Source organism: Eupeodes corollae, chromosome 1, assembly GCF_945859685.1.
Source record: "Eupeodes corollae chromosome 1, idEupCoro1.1, whole genome shotgun sequence".
Taxonomy (NCBI): Eukaryota; Metazoa; Arthropoda; class Insecta; order Diptera; family Syrphidae; genus Eupeodes; species Eupeodes corollae.
Window position 1 is genome coordinate 46147375 of NC_079147.1, and position 18216 is coordinate 46165590.

Genomic DNA, 18216 nt, shown 5'->3' on the forward strand with positions numbered 1-18216 from the left:
GCTTTAAACCGGACCCTCCAGGACTTGCCAGATAGTACAGATATAATGGGAGGCATGGTAGTTTTATTGGCTGGCGATTTCTGTCAAACCCTCCCAGTGATTCAAAGGGGGACACCAGCCGATGAAATTCAAGCGTGCATTAAATGATCAAGCTTATGGCCGACAGTTGAAAAACTCCGCCTGAAAACGAATATGAGAGTGCATCTTCATAATGACGTGGATTCAGGACTTTACGCAGAAATGTTGTTGAAAATTGGTGATGGTTGTTTAGACGTTGACGCTGAAGGCTACATATCACTGTCAAGAGAATTTTGTAATTTAGTAGAAAGTGATTGCCAATGTTTTTCCGGAATTGCAACAAAATTTGTGTAGTGATCAGTGGTTGTGTGCAAGAGCAATATTAGCACCAAGAAATGAAATTGTAAATAGGATCAACACTGACATTTTAAACGAAGTTCAAGGAGAAATGAAGGAATATTTGTCAATGGATACAATTTTGGATACGGAACTAAGTACTTCATATCCTGTGGAGTTTTTAAATTCACTTGAACTATCGGGTGTACCGTCACATAAACTTCAATTGAAACTAAATGTACCAGTAATGCTTATGCGAAATCTAGATGCTCCTCGTCTATGTAATGGAACAAAGCTTCGGATAACAAAATTGGGACAGAACATACTTGGTGCTACTATTTTAACAGGTGTCGGTAAGGGAATTAGTGTTATAATACCTCGGATACCAATTATTCCCACTGACCTTCCATTCCAATTTAAAAGGGTTCAGTTTCCCGTCAAGCTTAGCTTTGCTGTAACTATACACAAGGCACAAGGACAAACATTACAGGTAGCAGGAGTGCATTTAGAAAACCCATGCTTCTCTCATGGTCAACTTTATGTAGCCTGTTCACTTTTCATTAATACTTTGTATTTTATTTTTTTAAATTGTTAAAATTCAGAATTATTTATTTTTGTTGCGATGAAATATATTTTAACATTTGTTGTTGCATTTCAATAAGCATATATTAAGGTGTTGAAACTTCCTTGCCTGTAGTAATTTTTAAAAATTTTTGATCTCAGCCAAGCAATACAATTTAGTTTTTATATTGACTCATTTCTATTATTATACCCTTATCCTTTATCTCTCATACTTATTTAATTTCTCCACTGCGGGCGAAGCCGCGGGTAAAAAGCTAGTTATTTATAAAACTGACTCTTACAAAATTTCTAAAAAAAACGTCCAAAACTTAAATTTATATTCAAAAAAAAATAACTTTTCTTTATAGTAAAACAAAACAAATAAATGTCTCACTCAATTTAATGCCCAAATAAACATTATTAAACACTCTGAAATCCAATAAAAAAAATGTCCTAAGTTCACTCGAATGTTTTAGTAAGTCTTCCATTTCAACTTCTTTAGCTTTCCTGGCTAGTTACATTTTGAAGCAAAATTTGCTTCTTCCTGAGTGTTGCATAATTTATAGATGTTTACATATCCTTTTAAGTAACTGAACCTTTTCTCTTACCTATTCAGATACACTCACATCCTTGGATATATGCATCTATTTTGCCTCTGAGTTAAACTAAAAGCTTCCCTTTTTCCTTAAAACATAAATCTTACTTTCAATTTATAAAAAAAATGAAATTTCAAAGAAACTTTTTTAAATTCAAAATGTCACTCGTGCCTATACTCGTTTATGGTGTAGTCGTATATCTGACCCCAATACCTATTAAATGAAAAGAATATATCAGTGCAAAAGATACATAGATACAAAATAAAGCTAAAAAACATTCAATAAGCATCAAGGAGAGAGAGCATCAGAGAAGAACCTAGATAAACGAGTATAATAATAAAAGAATATAAATCATCAGAAAATGCTCACTGAGTGATTAACAGACGTCTGACGACCTACATTTGCGTCAAATCTATACGAGTACTCCGGTACTCGTACTCGTACTCGTGCTCGTATTCCAACACAAACCATATTCATTTATGATTGCATATTCTTGCAATTTAATTATTGCAACACAATCGTTTTGATGGTGATGATTATGATGACAAAGATGATGATGACGATGATGATTATGATGTTGGTTGATGATACGATGAGATGAGATATTCGAGATATTCGAATAGGTGAATGTTCCAATTAAAAGAATATAGGTAGTTTTTAATTGGTTCGATGTTGATGAATAGAGCATGAATAAATTTCAAAAATTCGACTCAATTATTCAAGACTTGGAGAGTTTTTTTGTTTGTTCTATTCTTTGTGAAGAAATTTTACACTTAATTGATTTTTATTCCAAACTACCAGAAATTGAAATTGATTTATTTTTATTTTCAGTGAGACCGATAACTGTGAACTTGACAGCTAAGCCAAAAGTTCTGTCTTCAGCAACACAATATAATCTTACCTGTATTGTTGATGGTTCCGTACCGGATACGGATGTCAAATGGACTCAAAACAATCGACCATTTAAACGTGGAACGGTAAGTGATACAAAAAAAAGTAGTTCATAAAAAGAGCAATAAGAGTTGCAAGTGCGGATTAAGTGACTTATATTTGAATTTTATTTATTTCAGATACAAACAACACAAAATGGTAGAAAAGTTACATCGATTTTATCATTTAATCCAATGCCAGAAGATGATGGCACAATGCTGAGATGTGACGGTTCAAATCCCAGACTTCCCAATTCAGCACTTGAAGACAATCTTCCATTGAATGTCATATGTAAGTATTTTTTCTATTTCTTGTTTTTTCTTCAAACTTCTTAAGACACACTGAAATATACTAATTTCTAAAACACTTGCTGAACTTTTATATAAATTTACGATCTCACATTTACAAATTGGTCTAGAAATATTTTTGATAAAAATGCAAAAGATAACTGATGTGATTAATTTAAATACACTATGATTATGTTTTGAAAATGGCTAAATATTCCATTCAACTTAAGGTCTAGGTCAATAATAAATGATAAACAGATAAGTTAGGATATATATTAGGGTGGATCGATTTTTTTTTATTTTCGAGTTTGGCCATTGATAGAAAATGACATAGTTAAACTTTTCGAAAAAAAAATTATACCGCCCCAAGCCTCCTGAAAATTTAAAATTTTTGACTTTTGAATTTTATGTGAAGGAATAAAGGAAAACATTTATTTCATTTTATGTTCATGTTTAAATACGCTTTAAAGAACAAAAAACAACATTCTTATTTAAATTTTTGCTTTCAAAATCGTGTTTGAATATTTTGGCCATAAACAAAGGATTTAAAATAAGGATTAAGCAATTTTATAATCTTTTTTTGAATTAAAAACAGGCATTATTCTGCGAGATTCAACTGTAGTTCTGATGAACCCATCTATTCTGGTTGAACCGCATACTGCAGCTAAGGCCTCTGTAACAATTTCGACACACCTTTCCGGAACTTTAAATATTCTTGAATCAGAATATAAAAAATCTCTGCATTTCAAAATCCTTCGCAAGGCTAACACGTTAATTGATTTCCTTTTGTCTGCCAACATCGTAAGAAGAATGTTTTCAGGATGTCCAAAAAAGCCATTTCTTTGAATTACAGGATTTATCACAGCTTTAAAGTGTTCCGGCATATATCTCTACAGAAGTATAGTTTTATACAAGTGTTTTGATCCATAGATGCAACTTGACTTTGTTTTAATAAAAAACCACATCGGAGCATACACTTTCAAAATAAAATTAACAAGGTGTAACATATTTTCAGACGGAGAATCTGTCGATACATACAACATTCTATTTGTCGTGGTAAGCCATCTGGAATGAACAATTTTTCCGGGGTCTTAGCACCGTCAAGGTGCTCAAATAAGTGTCGCAATAATAGTTCATTCGCGTGTAGTTGACAGATGAACTATTCCAATGGCTTCTGTAAATCCTGTATTGACAGCGGTTCCATCACATCCAACTACAACTAATTTGTTCAAGTCGCTACCCTTATTATTTAAAAAGTCTTTTATTTCATGACTTATGGTAAATGCTTTTCCGTTTGATAAGGAAATTTGTCCCATATATTCTGAGTTTGGCTCTTTGACCAGAATTATATGATCCTCCGAAAGCATTTTTCGTCTGGAAGAATCAGTCATGGAAAGTGTTTTGTCCTTTCGTCCATCTTGAAAGCGTAAACGATTCTATGGGACGGATCTTCTTTCGCACTCGTTCAGTTACTAGAGTACTTAAAAATCTTGACATTCACAAATCCGCTGGCCCGGATAGTATCCCCGCTATTGTTCTGAAGAGGTGTTCTTTAACGCTGGCAAAACCACTGCGTAAGCTTTTCCATCTGTCCTACGCTACAGGTCTCTTTCCGAGTGGATGGAAAACTGCATTTGTCCAGCCTGTTCCTAAAAAAGGCGAATCCTCCTCACCATCTAACTATCGTCCAATTGCACTTACGTCCCTTCTTTCCAAGGTCATGGAAACACTGACCAATTTTCAGCTTAAGAAATATCTTGAAGAACGGAAGCTTCTTAATGAACGGCAGTATGGCTTTCGTTGCAATAGATCCACTGGTGATCTCATGGTTTATCTCACCGAACAGTGGAACAAATCTTTACATCGTTTTGGAGAAAGTAAGATTATTGCGCTTGATATTTCAAAGGCATTTGAAAGAGTTTGGCACAAAGCTCTCTTATCGAAAATTCGTGCATTTGGTATTGATGAATCCCTTCTTCCTTGGGTTAAAAATTACCTTTCGGACCGTTCAATTCAAGTAGTCTTGGATGGGTTCAAATCTGATATCCACAAAACAAACGCTGGTGTGCCTCAGGGCTCCGTTTTGTCTCCGACACTTTTCCTTATTTTTATAAATGATCTTTTGTCTGAAACTTCTAACCCACTTAATTGTTTCGCTGATGACAGTACCCTCAACTTTTCATATTCGTTTCTAGATTCTCATCCTTGTTCTTCGGATGTGGACTACCAACGGCAGCGTATGATGAGCTCAATAAATTCTGAACTTGACAGCATTGTCCAATGGGGAATCAAAAACCGTGTGGAATTTAATGCTTCGAAAACTCAATGCTGTCTACTGTCACAAAAGCGTAACCTTTCCCCTATGCCACTATCCATGAGTGGTACTTGCATCGAGGAGACTGAACAGCTTTCAGTCTTAGGTATGTGCAATGTGCATTACCAACCACTTGTTGTGGAGTGATCACATATTTGACATCGCCAAAAATGCTGCTAAGTGTTTAGGTTTTCTTTGAAGGTGCAAGAAGTTTTTTACTCCTACTGATCTGGCTATAATCTATAAAGCCTATATTCGTCCGAAACTCGAGTTCAATTCCCATATCTGGGCAGGTGCTCCTATAACCTACTTGAGTCTCCTAGACAGAATTCAAAAGAGAGCTCTAAAGATGATAGGTGACCGTTGTCTAACTGAAACTTTTGTATCTCTCGAGCACCGTCGTAAGGTTTCATGCCTGTCATTATTTTATCGCGACTTTCATAAACAATGCTCTATTGAAATAGCCAGTTGCATTCCTCCCCTCAAACAATTCAACCGTAATACCCGTTCCTCTAGGAATGCTCATCAGTTTACCCTTGAGCCTAATTTCGGACGTACTATAAAGTACAGAGATTCTTTCTTCAGTCGCACCACACGAATGTGGAATGCTTTACCAGACTCAATGTTTCCCACTCATTACAATATGCAGACATTCAAAACCAATGTGCATCGGTATCTCCTTTCTAATCCTATCCTCCCTTCTTAATTGCTCGCACTGTGATTTATCATGATAAGGGTATTCATATCCCCTTAAGTGTGCGTATAATATAAAAAAAAAAATCAAAGTCCACTCCAAATAATTCTTTTATTAACAGAGGCTTCTTGGCTAGAATACCCCTTTCCTTCTCACGGACTCGCCTTATTTTGTTTCAGTCTACTACATTGTCGCTGTCTTCCTTCGTAATAAGACCAACGTCTTGAAGTGTTACAGAAACGATTGCTGTTGCAGCCCTGTCTGAAATACCGTATCTATCAACAGCATGAGCGACAGTAGGCATCGATGACTTCAAAAGTTTCTTTGGTCCTACCGAAAATGTTGACGGCTACATTTCTGATGAAATCTCTTCTTGAATTTGATTCCTCTTCAGAAGTAAACTCGTTTTCAGAAAGCTAGAAATTTATCAACGTATGAGATTCAGGTACATGGAGATTTGTTTGGTTTCTACCCTCATAATTTCTTTTTCGGGTCAATTTCTTCGTGTTCTTAATTGAAGTTTTAACATCTATGCTTCCAATGCCCATTTTACGCCTGGTTCGTTAGTATATCAAAAAAGGTCTCTCCAATATTGGAACTTTTAGCTGTTTTTCACATTTACATACTAAAAAATCATCACACTTACAAACAGCTATATCGAATAAAGAATTTGCATCGTCCTTAAAAACCTGTATGCTCTTCTGATATGAATCCAAACCTTTTCTTGATTTATAAGGCTTAAGTAAATTCTTGTAACTTTCGTGGTTCTGCTTTATCTTTCTTATAACTGTACGTGTTCGATAGTACGGATCGAAGCTGTCTGCCAGAGCTTTAATAATTTTTCGGAGATCTCCTCACAAGTGTCGGTAGCCAAATTTTTAAATTGATTGTGTTTATTGCGACTTACCCACAAGTAACATCGCATAATACATATATTCTTTAGTCGGCAAGACATTAGATCTTAAATCTTGTCCATTACCAAAAATCGGACATAACAAATCATTACGGAAAGTAGACAAAGACGTTTTCTTAAATTAAAACAAAAGCACAACACAATACAACAAATTTGAAAGGAATGAAGCATAGTAATATGTTTGACTATTTTAAACGGGAAAATGTACTGCTACTGCGTTTTATTTGAATTTTTTCAAACGGTTTAGCCCCAGTGGAGTAACGCAAAATATTGAAAGGGTTGCTTGTTATAGCATTCAAATAAAAAAATATTAAGCAGAAAAAGACACATTTTCTCAATTTTTTTTTTTAAATATTGTCTGTTTAAATTTCAAGTGACTTGGGGCAGTACAAAAAATGGTTCAATTTGAAAAATATTTTGGATTTGGTTATTGTATACTTGGATACAACTTTGGACCGCTTCCGATTTCTTTTTGATGATTTTACATATAATAGTTAAAGCTAGAGATTTGGACTAGAATATGCATTTTTGATTTTCTTATTTAAAGCGTTTGTTCTGTTTTTAGATCTTAGTACAGTTTCACAAATTTGTATCTAATTTTCAGAAAAGCCCGTAGTAATTTGTCTTATGAGTAGCAGGAATATTTTTCAAGTGACTTTTTAAAAACAAATTTTAAAGGAATCTTTCCGAGAAGAAATATTATAGTAACTCTTAGAGGATTTTTCAATTCCTCGCCAGAGGCAGTAGGGTGGCACAAGCAGGTATTGACCCCAAGACTTCCAGCACCACAGCCCTACGCACGTACCTTCATGCCACGGGTACTAGAAGGAAAAATCTAAATATTACTATTTGCTTTGAATTTTTAATTGTATTGTGTTATTCGCAGTACCAAATATTTCCATAGCAATAAAGGTTTGATTTAGAAAACAGGCTGCAGCAACTTTACACACTTCAAAAGCACGTGGATTTTTTCAAATCACTACAAAAGTGATGGAATATTTGCAGTCACAATTTGCAAAACTGAAACAGTTTTGGGTCGTGATCAAGCACCTTATTTTGACGTTAAGAATCATTTAGGTTCCTTAGAAAAAACTGAGAATTTATCGACTGTTTTTGCAGAGTTGACTATTCCTCTTCCATCCTTAGAACTATGTATTCCACAAACGACATTACACCATATTTTGCATACAGGGCATCTAAAGGCCTTAAGTTAGTTAAAGATAATCGTCGTCTTATTTACTTCGGTAGTTGAAGACAGTCTGATCATAGAAAAAGTTATCAATTTTTAAGGTTACACTGATTTAATTTGTCCTTAAAAAGATGAGAAATACAATAATTTAACTTCTAGGCCGATGAAGTCTTAAATTTCCGTCAGTGTCAGATAATGGTTTGAAGTTAAAAACTAAGCCATAACACAATTTATTACAATAACTTATATGATGGTTGTTTTTTTTTCGGAGCTGGAGAAACTTAAATAAAGGTTGGTTGGATTAAGAGGACCGAACACAAATTACTTAGAAAATAAGCATAATTTCTTTTTAAAATCATAATGTTTGTATGAATCAATTATGTGTGAAACAAATTATCGCCACCGCGAAATAAGCGGCACACCTCTATCAGATGATCCAAATTTTTGATGACGCTGAGGCATAATATAAGTTCAATGCCGTTAATGTGCCGAGTTATCTTACTCTTGGAGTGAAGGTGATTTTCGTCGAACATTGATTATACACTGTTGGCTTTTTTGCCACCATCTTGACCATTGATGACCCATGAAATGGTCAAGACGTCTTTGAGTCAATTGCGAATTTTAAACTTGCAAATGTAAGTCATTATGCATAATTTGCATAAACGACGAGCGTGAGATGTCAAATTGTTCGGTAAGAAGATGAATATTTGATTTGGACGGCTCTTTAGCCACACTATCACAAACAGCAGCAATATTTTCTGAAGTACAAGGTGAAACGAGCATGCACTGCTGTTTTCTCATTATCTAAGAACGCTTATCTTTGCACGATTTTTTCCGGTTGTACGCTTATTTGTACCATTAAAGTGACCGAAAAATCCCGAATTGCAAGATATACATTTTGATTTGAACATCTATTTTCATAATAAGCCAGAATAACCTTAACGCAGAAATTGCTTTTATGTCTTTCTATGGTTCAAATTGAGTTAATCTGAAATTGAGAATTGTCAAGTCAAATGTAGATCGAAATTTGAAGCTTATGCGATATTTCTTTAAACTTTGGACGTTAACATTATATGCGAACCACTACGTCATTTAAATGTCCACCAAACGAATTGTTGAAAACACCGATTCTTTTGAGGTAATTTTCGGCTACTTTTTGACATATATGTATATTGGTTGGTATCTCAGCCGTAACTTGACGAAAGTTAATTTTAAATTGCTCAAAAGTTAAAAGATTATCTGCATATACCCGGTCTTTCTCTAAGCCATACAAAAAAGAAGTCCTGCGGTGTAAAATCACATGATTTTGATATCAAGTTGATATCGCCAAGACGAGAAATTACACCGCCAGGCCATTCGTATTGTTCAAAGGCATGCAAGAATAAGTCGCTTATCATATGAAAATAATGCTCCGAACTGACGATCGTTTTCGAAAAAGTAAAGTCCAATGACACCTCCGTACCAAAGAGCCCACCAAAGAGTGACTTTTTGTGGACGTACTGGCTTCCCTTTAATTACTCGAGGATTCTCAGAACCTCAAATACAACAATTTTGTTTATTAATATACCCACCGATACCGAGTGAGAAATGTGCTTTGTAGCTTTAGAAATTTTTGTTCGAAACTTCTATCCATACCGCCTGTTGTTTAGGCACCCATTCGTCATATCAACGAAGGTTGTGAATGGTTAGCTCGCTTCAGTTGTTGTTTGAGCTTGACTTTACATAGATAAAGATGTAGATCGAATGGAAAATATGCCATAATGTGCAGTAAGCTTGTCGTAATTCCTGAGAATTACGAGGAATCCAAATATTCGTGTCTTTGGAAGCACTTTCACTTACAGCACAATACTTTTGAAACAGCACAATTGATAGCCTATTAAATCTTATTTTATGTGTCCAATTATTGTTACTACTTTTTTCCAATAAATCTAACCTTTTGACGAAAATGTTGACTTGAATATTGCCGGTTTTTTGCTCTAAGGCAGTGACCATTAGAAGTAATCAAGATGCATACATTTTTATAAACAATAAAGCCAGTTAACTTCTGAAATTAAAGTGTCACCGAATTGTTTTTGCAAAAAATTGTGTCGATTTTCATCAAATTAATTTTTGAAACAGTCAGAATGGCTCCCTATTCATTTTGCCTTATTAGCGTCACCAAACAGTCATTTTTTCATAAAGATGAAATGCAAAATCATGAATGACTTAAAATTTGTCTTAGCTCTATATCTGGCAATTTAACTCATTTAAAAAGCTTCATACACAGAAAAGAGCTTCAACCGCAAATCATTTTCAATAACGATTAACCTTTTTTCGCAATTTCAAAACAGCTTCACATTTTCAACTGGCAAACTATAGACTAGAGTAAAGCTATTGTAGCTTCTGATGCAAATTTAAAAGATTTTTCAAGGCAATTCTTTATTTAAAAAAAACTTTTCCGCATCATTATTTATGCCCAGTTTGCGACAGGGACAGCAAACAACACCATATTTCTTGCCGCTCTTTTGACATTTCTCTTTAGTAAGGTTTGCTAATTTCTTCTAATTAATGGTCTTCATAGGAAGACGTCCTAGGAGATGAACAATTGGATGTCTAGAAGAGACATTTTAATCCACAGTCACAGTACAAAATATTTCCGTGCCAATGAGACAAAGAAATGCCGGTAGTGTCAGAAATATTCCTGCCCCTGAGGCTTCAGCAGTATTAGCCAATTTATGCTTGAACATCGAAAATTGGGTTCACCGTCTGGACTTCTGCAAACGTTGTGACCATGCAAAAGAAGTCGAGTTCCATACATAATGGCATCAAACGGATTTTCACAGAAATAGAAAAATGTCATTGATATACAAAACCGTTTTTGTTTTAGTTAAACAAAATTTTGTAGCGCTCTTATTGAAAACCTGATATTATTCATTACAATTTAAAAAATATTTCTAACAACCCAAGTCTGAATTTGTAAAAGCAGAATACATTACATTTTTTCCTTCTCAACCAAAACATGTAAAGTTTTCTTTTTAAGGGGGTATTCTGGTCTAGAGATATGAATTTTAGGTAATTTTTGAAATGCTGTAGAAAAAGGCAAGCAACAATTTTACCATCAATTTTTTTTAACATTATTTATTCACATTAGAAGCATACAAAAAAAAAAAAAGTTAAAAAAAAAAAATCAAAATTTCGTTAGTTATCAGCTGCTGGAGTGGTGGGTCCATACCCACGATTTTAACTCTCCTAGAAATCTGAAATCAAAAATTAAAAAAGATTATTAATTTTCAATAATGTCGCAATGTCTGGAACTACGGAAAAGTTACAAACATTTTTTTTTACAAAATGGCGACTGCCTAAAAAAAAAATTACCACTCTTTTGAACATTTTTCAATTTGTTAAAAATAGTAAAAATGAAAATTCGGGGATGAACGTAGTTCAGGACGTAGATAAGTCCCTTAAGAAGATTCTCTTAAAATTTCAAGTAAATCGGTTCGTGGGTATCAGATTCAAAACGACAGTTCTGAGAAAAACGCGTTTAAAGTACCCCATTATGTCTTTTGTTCCATTAGTTGCAGCCCAACCGATTTGGGTGGCTGCTCAGCAAAATACTTATTTCTCCGAAAATAATTTGAATTTGGGAAAATCCTCTCGTAGACATATTCTTAAATAGTTAAACTATGAAATTATAAAAAAAAAAAACGATTTTTTTTATTTCTAGACCAGAATACCCCCTTAATTTTAATTTAAAAACAATGGGGTATGAAATGATTGAAAAAAAATATAAAACTTTTCCGAAACAAAATTGAAATGTTCATTTTTCAACTAAAGATTTTCGCAATACTTTATATACGTTGTTAGGTAAATGAGGTTTTTTCGTATAGGCTTAAAATTTTATTTTTATAAAAAAATAATCCCCTCTGGATAACAGACCTTCCAGCTGTTTATATTCAACTTATTTTTTCGAAAAAAAGAAAAAAAATATTTTAATATTTTGATGCAAGAGAAAAAAATTATTCATAAAATAAATTCAGAAAAACAAACTTATTTTTCCCAAAAGCAATACCAATACAATTTTACCTCCTACCTCGAACGACGAACACCCTCTATAGCATAACAAATATATTACTTCAATAGTCTCCCAGGTCTTAGTTCTTCAATAAATCTAAGTCATATCGTTTCCTTTTTTATCCAAACAACTTTTCTAATAGTCTCCTTATCAAAAAACACTCATGAGGCAATAAATTCTGATAAAAGAAAATAGACTCAAATTTACTGACTTCAGGACACCTCTCACGGATGGTTCTCGCCCTCCCTGAAGTATATACCATACATATATACCCGCCCCTAATAATAAATCAACATTGGAGGACTATTTCTTTTTGCGTTCTCCCAAAACCTAACATAAAATGAAAGTCGAAATGTTTCTGTTTTTTTTTTTTTTATTTTTTAATGAAAACCCTAAACTTAAATCGAAACCCTAGACTGACACAAATCCATACTAGAGGCGGAAAAATTAGCCAAACATAAAAATACATTCCTCACTGAAAGTTGAGAGTCGAGAGCCTCCCCACCCCCATATTCGGGAAAAGTGATAAAAATAAAACATTTCATATATTTTTGCATTAAAACCACAATTCATACTTTTTCGAATATATCATACTTAAATCTGTTCCACATTCCGGTATTGTGAGGGTGCGATGATAGCTTTTGGGGGCGGGTGCCTATAGGGTATATACTAGAGCAAGGACAACCGACGATATATTGTAATAAAAATATTTATGTGTTCACTGAGGCGGGCGGCAAAAAAGTACAACATCTGACAGAAAAAGGAGAGAATAAAGTAAACCAAACAACATCATAACGTAAACTTTTCGTATTAAATTATATTCAGGAGTTTTTATTTCGTTTGGAGGGTTGGGGTCGGGGGAGGCTGAAACAGAGATACAAGGGTTACAAAATATTCAATTTTTTTTCTTCTCTCACTAAATTTGAATGTGATGACAACAGAACTAAAATATATAAAAAGGAAAAAAAGACCCACGATTCAGGACTCAGGATGGAAAATAAGCAGCAGAACGCTCAAAATTCTGGGTTTCTTTTATATCGAGAGAGCAAACGACGAACCTACACGGTGCGGTGGTGGTGGTAGTGGCGGGGTGTGACACGGTGGTAGGGTTGAAAAAGATGAAAAACTTTGAACAAGGAGTTTGCGGAAAGAACGTAAAACTTTTAAACAGGACGGATGGAAAAAATTGTGCCCGTTGATCGTTGTTCCTTCCCGGTCCTCTCAATCCTCGCATTGGTGCCTATACCTGCCTCTTCTATCGCTTCTACACTGCATTCACCTCTATTTCATTTATATCCTTTTGAATTCTTTAGAGGATGACACCGAGATTCTGAGTGAGGGAACGACGATGAATGAGTGAATGAGATAGGGCTCTGCTTGCTTGCCTTGCTGCCATCATCGACCTACCGCTTCCAAACGACCGACCTGCCACTGCCTTACGACGATGATGACGGAGTCGACTACGCGACCGTGCCAATGCCGTACTCTGCCATGGCTAAAATTGTATGCACATCCCATTGTAAACTAAAATCGTTAAGAAAGTTTTTCATTTTCAATTGTTCCTTATTTTAGTGTCTTCCTTTCCTTTAGACAGTCAAGCAGTCAGGGAGAAAGAAGCTGCAAGAGTGTGCTTCTCGCTTTCCAGTGTTTTTCCATGCATGAATCTATGAATTTCCGTGATGGGGATGTGACGCTAGGCAATGAATGAAAATTTTTGAATATATCATCATGCCACGAGGTCCCGCATTGGGAGCCAGTTAAAATAATACTATGAAAAGATTTCTTGGGTAACTAATTTTTCTTTTCTCGTAACCATGTTGCACTCATAAATTAATTTTCAATTAAAAAAAATGAAAAGTGGTTGTCACATAGAAAATTAATGCAGAAGCACAGGAGAAAAACTTGTGATCGATGTTAATAATAAAGTATTTTAAAATTACGTTACGACATTAAATAGTTGCAATAAATTTTTATGATATGAGATAAAATAAATAAAATAAAGAATAAATAATCTTGGGATTTTTGTTCCCAATGAATATAACGTGACGCTATTAAAAACTGATACTGTGAAAGGAAGCTTATTAAAGAAAAATACAATTTTCAACTCAGACATTAACAAAACATCTTTTGGTTTTGACGAATGCCTTTCGCTAAAAATGATCACATTTACAGTTTGGTCATAAAGGGTATGCGAACACGTATAGTGAAAGTGTAAAGGTGTCAACTCAAAGTTTCAAAACTTCCTTAAATACAAATCAAATGCCAAATTTTTGTTAACTGGCAGATCTATCAATTGAAAGGATTATTTGAGACACTGAAGCGTATACGCAATTTTGTATTTAATTAAAATAATTTATTGTAGTTATATGATACTTACTCGGTTTCAAAAGTAAACGTGTGTAAATGAAACACATGTAAAATATATGTTTTCATAATATGAATTTTTTATTATAAATTTTGTACATGACATTATGTGTGAAATACTACCTCACTTTAAGGATCACCGCGCGAATTGTCGCAACCATCGATTATTTATTTTGAGGTAATTTTCGACCAATTTTTGTTACATATTGGGAGGTATCTCAGCCTTAACTTGACAAATGTTGATTTTTATGTGATCAAGAATAAAAGGTCAATTGCAGAAACGCGATCTTTCAGTGGATAGTTGATATCGCCACGACGAGAAATTACGCGGCAAGGAAATATCTCTTGCAATAAAGCCATATTCGTTTGGGTTGTGTGGCATGTAAGACAGTCTTGTTGAAACCAAATATTTTCCAAGTCCTATTCTTTAATATAAGTCAAAAAAGTCTGTTATCTTATTACTATAACGCTCCAAAATCAAAATCAAATGGGGTGGCGCAACAGTCCGTTGTGAACCAGGGCCTAGTGACTTACAACTCTCAACCATTCCTGTGTGCGAGTACTGTTGTCAGGAATGGAAGGGACCTACAATTTAAGGCCGAATCCGAACGGCTAATTTGAGAAAGCACTTTTTCATGACAAGAATTACTCTTGAAGAAATTGTCAATTCCTCGCAAGAGGCAGTACCCGCGAAAATTATTTTTTTAAATTAAGGTGGCACAGGCAGGGATTGAACCCAAGCCCCTTGCATGACTGTCCAACGCACTAACCATCATGCCACGGGTACTACTAACCTATAACGCTCCGAATTTGCTTAAAAACTTAGTTTTGACAGATGTCATTTTCCAGGACTATACTTTTGAAATTGCAAAATGGAGAACCCGTTTTAATAACTGATTAATAATAATAAGATTAGTTTAGATGATGTTTCATAGTAAGCTTAATTTGTTACCGATAAACTCATTATTGATGCATGATTACATACATCGCAAGAAGTAATCTAAGTCTTATACCATAAAGTCTCAAATTAAGGCAACCCTGTGTTATACCAAATTTTGGGTAAATAACCTTATACTGTTAAAAAGAAAATTAAATATTATTTAATTTGACACCAAAACCCACATAATATGGCATTGTATCAATATTTTGAACCTACCAAGGTCTTAACAATTTCAAATGCAGGCAACCCTGAGGTCGGCTACATTTTCTATGCTTACCAAAAACATAACAGTCCAAATATAGGAAACTCTGGGTTATGCCTGGTTATGGTCAGCCAACTATATATTGCTTAAACGAGAGTTAAATTATCATTCATTTGACAGAGAAATCGGTACTAAGTGGAAGGTAATCACCCTTAAAACTGCTTACAGACAGTCGAGTACGACAGTGATCACTGCGGACCGGCTTCTGTAATGCAGATTCCAAACGAACGCGTAGAGTTAAGGGAATACGTTGCAACGCACTTTTACAATTACAGTAAGATACTTTGGCTTCGTTTCACCAACGCGCTAGCGAGAGAACTTCGTTCGAGTGACATAGCCCCACCAAACAACAGAAACCTGACAAATACAGAAATTGACCAACATTTACAACAGATGGACGAAACAATAAAACGAACAATGGAACGGAAAATACTAAAGTACAAAGAACGGGACCAAATTGACGCTTACAGAAACGCGACTATTGACGCACTAATTAGGCACAAGAGTGGCTTAGTGACAAGACTCAAAAACTTGTACAGATGACTTACAGACCCACATGACTTATAGGTTAGGACACTGAAGTCGTCAATAAAAAATTTCAATGTGCTGATTAAGGAGAACCACAGGTTATTAATTAACAAGTACTGGGACCAAAAGATCCGGTCAGTTAATTCCCAGTGACCCTAGTATATTCCCTAAATCAACAAGATATTCAGAAAAAAGAACGATAATGACCTTCCGATTCTGAACCTCCGAAGAACTGAAGAGAAGAGGGATGTACTCAAGACAGCGCAAATAGATCCAGAAGAAGCCATTTTCGACAATGGCTTTTATATAATTGAGGACCCGAAGGAAAAAGTGGAGGCGGTGGGAGCTGCTTTCCAGCAAGTGTACAAGGTGAATGTTAACATTCGCCCCAACCACGATTTTTTAAACAGAGCCCTACTTTATCACTTTTACCTTCGAAATGATAAGACTCAATGCTGATCTGAGAACTGCGTTTTCATGCGGTTAAGTGATGATTCCTTGGCAAATGCAATAATCACCGAGCAAACGGGACAAAGTCCCTTGTTAGTGACGAAGGTTGAGCTTCAGCTCATCTTCAATTCAATAAAAAACAAAAAGTCAGCAGGTGTCGATGGTATATCCAACGTTGTTCTAAGACATTTACCGATGGAAGCAATTGACATTTTCACCACACTCTTCAATAATGCACTGAATAATGCATATTATCCAGTACATTGGAAGGCCGCTGTGGTTCATCCTCTCCCGAAAAAGTGAAAGGACAACTCCAACCCGTCAAATCTTCGGTCGATAAGTCTTCTTCCGAGCATCAGCAAAGTTTTCGAAAAAATCATTAATAGGGCTCTGACTTAGTGGGCTGCGGACAACAAAATAATAAACAGGATAAACAGTTCGGGTTCAAGGCAGGTCATGACACAACTCATGCTGCGTCTAAACTCGTTTATGATATCCAATGGAATAAATTAAAACAACAATGCACAGGTGCTGTTCTGGTTGATCTGGAAAAGTCCTTTGACACCGTATGGTTAGAGGGTCTTTACCTAAAACTGAGCAGGCTTGGCATAAGCAAGCCATTGTTGTATATACTTTATGATACGCTCAACGGAAGAAAGTGTGTTGTCAAAAGTGGCAATGTAACTTCTACCACAACATTCTTAATTAGCGATCTGATAGGTAGTCTTACAATTGCGTACGCCGACATTCTTATTGAGTACAAGAGGGCCCGAAATGTTGAGGTAATTAGAATTCTCTTGCAGCGTGATTTCGACAAGATTCAGCGGTATTGCAACGACTGGAAACTGAAAATAGATGTCTAGAAGTCGGAGACAATTCTGTTCCGGACTCCGTTGGCTGGGGCCACGAGGGATACGTGTAAGAATTGGCGCAAGATGGTTATCGTTGATCTTCACGGGCAGCCATTAGCGAGCAAAAGTGTAGTTAAGTACCTCGGTATCTGGTTAGATCAGTCTTTATATTATTTCGACAGACATATAAATGCTGCTCCGACCAGGGCTAGAGGAACCTTCGCTCTGACAAAACGGCTGTTTTACAGCAGTCGGGTCGACCCCAGAGTGAAGGTAATTTGCTACATAGCCCTTAAACGGCCGATGATCGTTTATGGTTGTCGAGTGTGGTTCAACGTTGCCCCTTCCCAGATGGAGAATTTTCAGGTGTTCGATCGGCAGTGTTTACGAACAGCCGAATCTTCTAACGTGCATTACTTTTCCAACGAGTTCCTATAGAACGGGGCTTGAATCAACTCAATTGACAATTTCGCGATAAAACTCGTTCGAAGTCACATTGCAAGAGCTATAACTTTGACCAACAATATAATTTTCGGGGCGTTCTATTTGAATGACGAGTATTCAGATAGTGCACGCTTGAGTGGCTTCATTCCACCTGAAGCTTTCCTCTTTTTAGATAGATGCGGTCCGATACAGGATAGATTGGCAGTTCTGCTAATCTACCATGTCAGACGACGAACTGTGGATAGGCGACTCCTGTACAATCGGGACGTTTCATGGTATAAGGCGGAGTAGAGCTCCTACGGTTTAGTAGGGTTGTGTCCGAAAGGGACCGAAGTGATAGGGTGAAGCAATAGGACAAGTTTTGGTGGCTTCAATCGGTGCTTGATATTGGGTAGTCGGGATGGGGTTTTAAGCCTTGGCCGGCTTACATACTTGTTTTATAGCACACAAAAAATACGAAAAAAAATAACGGACAAAAATAATTAAAC

The 18216-nt window shown here is 35.6% G+C and overlaps 1 protein-coding gene across 1 annotated transcript in view; it reads left to right on the forward strand.

The window, feature by feature from the left end:
• The window catches only part of LOC129938522 (uncharacterized), a 263598-nt gene that overhangs the window by 137287 nt on the left and 108095 nt on the right, over positions 1–18216 (forward strand). The window contains exons 7-8 of the mRNA XM_056046146.1: positions 2343–2488; positions 2582–2732. Of these exons, the coding sequence (XP_055902121.1) occupies positions 2343–2488; positions 2582–2732 (297 nt within the window). The remainder of the gene's footprint in view (positions 1–2342; positions 2489–2581; positions 2733–18216) is intronic.